At 33.8% G+C, this 9,480-nt stretch overlaps 1 protein-coding gene across 2 annotated transcripts; it reads right to left on the bottom strand.

The window, feature by feature from the left end:
- Positions 1-6,471: 6,471 nt before the first annotated feature.
- On the bottom strand, positions 6,472-7,398 carry LOC119080346 (branched-chain-amino-acid aminotransferase-like protein 2). Of its 2 annotated transcripts, none has more exons than XM_037188641.1 (2): positions 6,768-7,398; positions 6,472-6,703 (listed from the first exon to the last, which is right to left on the bottom strand). In XM_037188641.1, exons 1-2 carry the CDS (start codon positions 7,388-7,390, stop codon positions 6,559-6,561), a joined length of 768 nt encoding a protein of 255 aa, XP_037044536.1. In that variant the 5' UTR covers positions 7,391-7,398; the 3' UTR covers positions 6,472-6,558. The 2 variants fall into 2 exon arrangements, with proteins under 2 accessions (XP_037044536.1, XP_037044537.1); XM_037188642.1 differs by having other exon boundaries at positions 6,474-6,699.
- Positions 7,399-9,480: the final 2,082 nt, after the last annotated feature.

Below are 9,480 nucleotides of genomic sequence, written 5' to 3'. Positions count from 1 at the left end.
TTTGGAAAAACATTTAACAGTCCTTTAGGAATGTAAGACAGATCCATGCAGTTGGCAACGTGAATGGCAATTACGTCTTCGTTGGTTTTATTTCTCACATGGAAACCAGTTGCGCTCGTAACATGTTGCGTTGATAAAGCGTTGATTGATATCGTTTTGCATTGATAATTAGCGCCTATTCCCATCCACTCCCTTTCCGAAAATAAACAATGGAGTGTAAGTGATGAGACCGTTGAAGCAACAGCAAGTAAAATGATACAAAGACTTTGCATTTCGACAAGTGAATTACTTCTGAAGTAATGCGACAAACTAAGTTCTTGTTTTGACGAAATAGTTGTAATATCAAATTGTACAGAAAAAAAAGATGAAATAACAAATTTATCTAAAAATATTTTGATAATTAACATATACACATAGTCATTTACATGAAATTTTCAATTTTACAAATGTGAGATGACGTCCATTATTGACATATTCATATAAATTTGACTTTTGCAGTAAGCAGACGTTCGGTGGTATTTACAGTATAAAACAAAAGATCTATTACTTGCTTGCCCTTTTGTCGATAACAAATGAATGTGTCTCGTGTTTTATTGATATAGTCTTCAACCCAGTTCGTCAAATTTCGAACTCAACCTTTCAGAACAGTGTTTAATCACCTGGTACTATATAGTAAGATGAATGTTGAAACAGGTGAAGTACAAGATTTTGTATTGAATATTAGCGATACTTTCAACTAAAAGTTATATTCCAAGTTGGGCCCACGTTATATTATTAAACTATTTTATGGACGCCTTCCCCATCTTATCCGTCATTGATTTTGTTTGTTCTTTTTGAATGAAGAAGCAGAACATGTGCCACATAAATTTATGAAATTGTTAGTCGAATTTCATGAATATAAATTTTTGCTGGATAGAGCACATTTGATACGTAGCACATATTTTCGTGAATCATCAACATCTACAGCTAATTAAAGGCTTCGAAAAAAGAAAAAAAGACCAGACATATTAAATAGGTTTTTTTTAATTGTCACAGATAAGACAGTAACGAAACTTTTATGTCGATTAGAGTGGAGCGAAAAAGTAAAATTCAGACCCTTTTGTTCAAAAGATTTTTTTGTAGCATAATGTTTGGCAGAGCTTAAATTTATAACAAATTGTAAATAAAACATAATATAATTGAAGAATCTTTTGAACTGCAGCAATAAAACATATAGTACCTCTGCAACTGTACCATTTCATTGGTTTACCTAACGATGCGGTGTCCTCTTCAGAAGGCAACTAACAAAACGAAAAATTTTAGCTTCGAAATTATGGTCTCTCACATATTATTTCAAACAACAACAAGAAATGGTGGAACACGTTTTAACGAGATGTGTTTTGGACTAAACCTACATGGGACTAAACCTACCTTGCCCGTTTCTCTTCTATGTACTCATTAAAGAGTATAACCTGAAGGGAATCATAACTCGCCGATCCATGAAGCAATCGTTTCCTTCTCGTCTTTTCTACCTCTTAACACATTCATTCCTGAACCCAATACCACATTTGTCGTCTTAAGAAAAAGACGCATAGGGGTTTAGAGGGTCTACGGATTATCTGTGCAAGAAAAGAAATTTCGTCCATTGATCCATCGTTCACTCAGAGTCTCAGCGTCAGTTTTTCACCATATTCGAGACTTCAACCGAGCTAAAACAGAACAATAAAGACCACGAAAGAAGGGCCATATTCTAAGTCCAAGTACAGTCAAATCCGCGTAAAAACGCAAGAGCGAATTAAACAAAAGCAAAAAAATTGTCCGAGTCTCGTTTATCCCTAGAGTACCTAAAGACACCGTTTCTTTCCGCTAAATTCAAAAACTTCGGAGTTCATCTTTACAATTCCCGTGAAATGTAAAGTGAATACAAACACATTGGGGAACTCATCAGGGACGACAATGTGTGATAGTTTTTCAATTTATATGTGTTCTACGGTAAGGTGGATAAATGTCAATCAAAGGAAAAAGCACGATTAGAAAAACACAAGACCAGTAAACGTAACAATAGTCACCAATCCTTTGCGAACCATTACCCAACATTTTATTGAAAAACTATAAAAATATAAAATATAACAAAGAATAAGGATCTGACCTTTTTTTTGGTAAATTGATAAAAAAAAGGATCTGACCTTGAATATACATTCACTCGTTCACACATCATGCGGCACCTCATCCATTTCACTTCACTTTCACCCCAATTCTGACAACAAGAAAACAAAAACATTCACACTAAAACAAAAGAAAAAGAAACAATGACACAAGCAGCACAAATAAACAAAAGGTCACTAAATCGCGAAGACCCAAAGACTCCCAGTGCGTTTTAATTTCATTAGATGGAAATTAGAAATCTATTTCGTCAAGTAGAAACGGTAAATCAGGTCAAATCGTCGGTAAACTAGAAACGATAAGAGGGTGATTGACTGGCAAATGACTTCTGTGATAATACAGGGAAATTAAAATATTTGAGACAAGATTTTGACTATTAGCTTCCGGTAGCATTAAAAGATTAATTAAATATTTTCTTTTTTACAGTTTCGTTCAAAAATTGTCAAATTAAAATGTTTTTTTGTTCCACTCTAAGTCTACCAGATGTATGTCGGGCCAAACTTAAATACTCTGTAATTTTCTATTCCAGAAATTATGACAAACCTTTATAAAATATTAATGTGTCATACTCTGTGTAATATATATGTTACTTTATATAGCAACATCTAATTTAATGTTAATGTTAAGTTATACTATATAACCATATTTTGCATAAATGTTTTGAACTTCTCTCTCGTCGCCCCAATTTTTAATTTACCAAAAACGAGTATAATAATTTGGATTATTTTTTTTCTCGTCGTAAAAAAACAACGCCCGTGTATACATTTTTAAAATGACGACATGTTTAGCCATTAAAAATTTAGACAGTAAATGAGTGTTTAATTTTAGATAAATGTTTTAAAAAAACGAAAGCTTTCACGTTTAAATAAATGGCTGAACAGAACAGTCCAGGAAAATTTTATTATGAAATTTCTCACGCTAAAGTTGCAAAAAAAAAGATTTATCGTTGTACTTTATGGTGTGTTGGTATAATTTCATTTATGACTGGTAAAATGACCTCAAAAAATGGGTCTTTGCAGGAGAAAGACTGAGTGACTGAATGATTGAATGAAGTGTTACTATTCTATAATTTTTCATTTCCTTAAACAGATAGTAAGAACTGCGAAAACTGTTACATTGAAATGTGGAATTACAAGATGGGGAAGGCGCCTCAGCAGTTGAAATAAAAGTTAGCTGCCCATAACCTGTAGCAAGCAAGCATAAGAACCACCTGCACTATTAATTATGCCCGATTATTTTTATTGATGTGTTGCACTCAATCGCTTATATTTATTTATCAACGATTTAATAAGGCGGGCCTGACAATAATTACCTTTTTTGTTAGTGATGCACAAACCTACCTTTTGAAGTCTATGAACTTAATGGTGAACTAAAAAAAACTCCTAAAACCTTCAATAATGGGGTTACATTTATTTACTGTTTTAAAGATGATTCTTTAGCCGTTTCTACAACATGAAACAACAATTGGATACAAAAATAGTCGTCAACTTATAAACGGAACAAAAAGGGACATCGAAATCTTGTAACAGATCTAGTCAGATGTTGTACAAGCGGTGTGATTTGACCATGTAATCTTTATTAGTCGAATAGAGACATAAAACACAAAAGTGTGTAGGCACACTGAACAAGTTTAAATTAAATAAAATAAATGGCCTGTTTTCGGAAATTTAAAGTATAAAAAGACAAAACTCCGATATATGTATATAAATCGACTGCACCCACTTCATATGGATATATTATCCCTGTAGTGTTGATTCAAATCAACAGAAACCATTAAATTACAACCGAATCATTTCCATCTTTGTCGTTCTCATAGTAAATTGAAAATAAACGAAAAAAAAATGTGTCCGAAAGTAATCTGCATAATGTCGCTTCATATCAACACGTTATAATGTTATTCAACGGAACGGGAGAAAAATGTTGGACTTTTGAAAAGTTTCTCAAAAAAAACAAATGGGAATGAAACCAAGAGAAAAAAAAACTTTTCTCGTTTGGATATATAACTCACATACATGAAATGTGAACAGATTGTTTATGGATGAAATCGTTTGTAAAACGATAGTTAACTTTTGGATCATTAAGCATCTAAAAACGAACTTTAAAATTATTCAAACTGATGGTCACTCGTAATCGTAAATTCAAATCCATAAAATAGTTGTCTTTCAATTCAATAAACGTTGAATGGGAGAAGAAGTTAAAATAAAAATTTATTGTACAGAAATGAAAGATTTACTGGGAGGTTTGTATAGAACGGGAAAGAAAACATCTTTTTTTTTATTGGAATGCAGATAGAGGTCCCAATAAATTGGTTGAAATAAAATTATGTACCATCTTGTCGCAATCATAAAGTCTGATCTATAAACTTTATTATTATGTTTGGATATTGTGTTACTCAGCAATTGTATAAGAGAAGTAAATTTTAAACCGTTGCAAATCAATTTATTGATGCCATAACTATTGCGAATATGTTGTTCCATATTCTTTTTTTTATGTGGTTCAAACATCAAACTCACCATGAATTCACTAACCTCTAACATGCAATTTATTTATGATTACCGAGCAATTTTATTTGATGTGCAAACGATTACGATGATGCATAGGAATGAGCTCTGTTTATAGTAGTACCCATATATTAACCAGTGCTGGCTTGAAGTGTTTACGAGTCAACCGCGAATACTAGAAGAGCATTTAATTGAAACAAAACATCGCGATTGTATAAAAATAAGACCCGTACAAGAGACGAGTCTGGTAAGTACGCCCTACCGTTAGTTACATTGAAACTTGAAGAGTCTCGAAAATCATCAAACCATCAGGCCCAAAGAGCTGCTGGTTATTTTGAGCCGCTCAAAATTTTACAATTTTCTGAAATTAATCTTACGAGCCGCTTCACAGCATTTTGCGTGCGTTGGGTAACCAGTTACCATGTCTGTGGATCTTTTCGACAGTAAGAAAAGACCAGGGTAGATATGGTCTATACTATATAAGGAAAAGTCGTAGATTTAAAGTGTAGTTTCTGATATAAGCCAGCGTTTTCAATACATCACAGGGAAGTCTGTCACATGTCTACTGTGACATCTTCTACAAATATATCTATTGCTTACGACTCTTCAAGGATCAACCTAATGAGTACAATATTATATTCTGCGTGCCGAAATACTTACACTTTTCCGTACGGATTTCTCTGTGTTCTCTGTGTACCCAGTTTGTTCGCAAACGTAATCGGATCCAATGTTATTTTAGATAGATCGCATTGAGAAGAAAAATTGTTTGCACATGACGTACATCCAAATCAAACAAAAGCAGTTGGATATCTGTTCAAAATGTCGTAAAACATACACAGTCGTCGTGAATTTTAAATTTATTTACTGCGGTTCCAATTCAATATCAATTATCATTCTAATTTTTGTCGGCGAAATTCGTTGGAAAGTTCTATTGATTATCGGCACCACTCCTCGATTACAGTATAGATCGTTGCAGGACGTTTGCAAGCCATTTCGTTTTTGGTGTTTACATGAAGGTGCCGTCAGTCGTAACGAGGAATTATTTGCACTGAATTTTGCAGGTAAATTTTGATTGCGTACGTTTAGAGACATAATGCTGAATTGATTACGACAAATTTGGTTTTTCAAATAATTTGATAAATTTGGGTGTAGACAAATACTTTTCAAATTAGCTTACACTTTGAAATGAATTTTTACAAATTTATCTGAGTAGCAATGGCTACTCATTCTCACACAGGGTTTTGTCAGAGACCGTTTCGTGAGGATTTAGCAATGAAAAGTAATTGTAATTTTAAGTTTATTTCTTTTAACAAAGGACTCAGGTCAACCCAGGTATCTATTTACTCTTCCAGGTATTACCAATATAATTATCTAGTCTGTTACTTCTTTTCACATGACTTTCAGGTTAGACTAAATTGTCATATACTCTTTCAAATGGGACTTAGGAAGTGAACTGAGACCGAGTTTGACTTTAGGTATTCTTGACCTCTTACAGACGGCAAGCATATTACCAGTATTATTATCGGGTATTTTCCTTCCATTGATCGGTTGATTTCAATTGATTTCAAATCTTGTACTTCAGTTTGTTTTTGCATGCATTTTACTATATAAAGGACCATATTACCCAGAGCTTGTCATTATTTTTGTCGTCATTATCGATAACAGATGAACTGAACAGCCGTATATGACGGCTGTATTCACGTTGTGTGGGTTTTGATTTTCTTTTTTGCATTATTGTGGATACAAACAACGGTGTCAAATATAAACGACAAGCTCTAGCTGTAAATTGAAAATTGTTATATCAAAAGAAGTAGTAGATTCGTTATTTATATATTTACTGAAATGATTGTCGTCTGTGAAAGATTAGGAGAGTATATAAATACAGCACAAACTATTATCTTTTCTGGAACTCGATTTAAACTCTTATTGCGAACTTATTTAAATAATCGTAGATCGGTAGATTTTCTTCGATTGTTTTGTGAACAATTTGTGGATACGTCGATAAATCTTTCTTCAGCGACTGTATATCACTTGTAAAGCCAGTGCTTTGTTGCGCCTTGCTTTAAACAATCAAAGTTGCTATTAGTAAACGTAGGAAATTTTCAATTAAATTGAATATTTTACTCATGCCAACCCGTCCACTTGTCAAACTGCTCGATTTTCATTGGTTTCCATTCGATCATGCATTCTTTATACTCAATATCTACAAGTGCGCAATACTTCTGTAGAACTGCCCTCGGATTCTTGACCAATTCTTCCGAATTAACAACGATTGGTGTCTGTCTGTAACGATTCATGACGTGGTCAAAGAGATCTCTTTGTTTCAAATAACCCATTTCGGTTGGATCAAAGCTTCCCCAGTCACTGATACTGCACTTATACATCGACGGTACGGCATTAAAGGGATTGCGGATCAGAAACGTGCTTATCATTTTATCGATTGGTAATTCATGATCTTTTAGATAAGTAAAGACATGATAGGCCATATCTTTAACAAAGGTTCGTTTTCCGGGTCGTGCAGTTCGAATTTCGTCACAGACGAATTGAAATGTCGTTGATGTGAGCTTTATATCGTTTGGTAGATCTGCATTTTTATAACGCAAAGATTGCCGCTGAGGTCCAAAGTAATAAGCATCACCGAACGGTTCGTGAAGACAATAAAAATCCTCGCGTTGCAAGAAAGCACGTTCGAATGCCGTCGATACTGATCGCGGATGACACCATAGAACCACTGGCAACTTCTTCATGTATACTATGTTTCCAGCTCACTTCAGTGTTGAGCGGTTTCGTTTATAGCGACAAGTTAGCAATCTTTTATTTATAAAAAAAAACTTTGTAATACAATCACACTGAACGATAAGAAACGGACGCGCGATTAAAACAAACGCATTCACGACTAATCTCAAAACTGGGGCGTCTATCTCTCGATCACAGCATCATTAACAAAATTGAGTGCCACCTTGTAGCTGTCAGGATTATTTGAGATATCTGATTACTCACTAATAAATGTGTATAGTCGTGCAAATCAAAATAAGTCACACTATCAAAATTGCTAATGAACCACATCAAATCAATGATCAACAACACAATAAAAGAGGAAGTGTGACGCGACTCCACGATCTTTTAGAACAAACCGATAAATCTGATTTTTTCACTATTTCTATCACGTTAGTGAGTAAAATTATTGATAGTTTCACATTTACAGCAACAGATACAAAATTCGTGAATTTACAATAAGAAAAAGTTGGGTCCCAGAAGTTTCTAGAGCCTAACTGAGTGAGAAAAAAGGCTAATAAATCTCTACAATGATCGGCTTGGCATAAATTTCATTTATGTAACGACATATGTTGTACGCCAGCCCTACCAATATCATCCTGTCACGAAAAAATAGAAAGTCTCAGTCAAAAGTGTCTGCTTGTGCGAATAGCCATTAATACGCTGACTGACTACACCTATTGGCCCGAGCGGTTCTATCGTTGCTTCGTTTAAATAAATCAACTAGCCCTCTTTCCATCGGAACATAGAAAACTGATATGGGTTATTTTGCTTCAATTTCGAAATCTTCGAGCCTTTTAATTTCCGTAATCGCAATTTTATGTTTTTGACTTGCGTCACAACGTGAACCAAGATAATAATAATCAATAAACTGACCGTGTGCTGCATCGCTCGACCTTCTATGAGAACCAGTGATTAGGAGTGCTATAGATTTTGCTCGATGTTATTCTCCTCAAATATTGTGTAGTTACTATTCTACTTACTTAGTTAGTTACTAATCGTTAATTGTTTTATTAAATTGCTAATCGTTAACTCGGTCCTAGATAGTTTCAACTAGTTGATATTCATCGAGAGAGAAACATAACCTTACCTAAAAACTACTGGCTTTTTCGGGGTGAATCGTCGCGTGAAATTATTGAACATTTTTCTCTTTAATGTGGAGGCTACTGAAAAGTATTCTTTTTAGAAGTTTGCTGAAGAAATTGAAATTGCAATAATTTTGCAATAGAACGACAATTACTTAACACTTTATTATATGGTGATTTCTTCAATTTATAAAAATCTATTACTTCCATTGATCAAAGTATTTTTAATCTGTTGATTCAAATCTTGTACTTCAATTTTTTTTAAACATGGATTTTACTATATATACGACCATATTAACCAGAGCATGTCGTCGTCATCGATAACAGATGAATAGCCGATTGTAAAACCAATTATTTTATCAATTTTCTGTACAACCGCACCAGTTTTTCATCATTCTGTATGTGTACCTCGTTATAAAATTCATTCCACCCCTTTATTCCCTCAAACAAACAATGTTTTTTTTGAAAAAAGAGGAACCAGAAAAAAATGTTTACATTTAATTAATTTATGAAACAAACACTTTTACACATCTCTCATCCGAGCAAACACTCCGAAAAAGGCCTGAATTTTATATTCATTCAAGCGCTGCAATGTGTATACGTACGTAGACGTGAGTGTTATACAAGAGGCTTAATTTATAAGAACATTCCACAGAAGCACTACTGTAAATATTATTCCAAAATTAATTTTACCTCTGGGTGATGTGAAATACGCAACAGATTTGTACGTTCTGGATAAATTGTTGGATACTTGAAGGTACATTTATTGTGTACAGAAGCAAAATTGTTTAAATACAAATTAACCGCCCACACCATTCATTTAATGTGCTTTGTGTGCCTGGAAGCCGGCACATCCACAAACAATCAAACAAAATGTATGACTTTTCGGATGATTGAAGACAATACCGAATTGATGGGAATTCGTAAATATAATAGAAAAAAAAACGTTCAAATAGAAATTCATTTGACAGCAAAAT

The sequence above is a fragment of the Bradysia coprophila genome, unplaced genomic scaffold (assembly GCF_014529535.1).
Source record: "Bradysia coprophila strain Holo2 unplaced genomic scaffold, BU_Bcop_v1 contig_350, whole genome shotgun sequence".
In the NCBI taxonomy this organism is placed as follows: domain Eukaryota; kingdom Metazoa; phylum Arthropoda; class Insecta; order Diptera; family Sciaridae; genus Bradysia; species Bradysia coprophila.
Note: the sequence above shows the minus strand (reverse complement) of the source record. Positions and strands in the feature narration are given on the sequence as shown.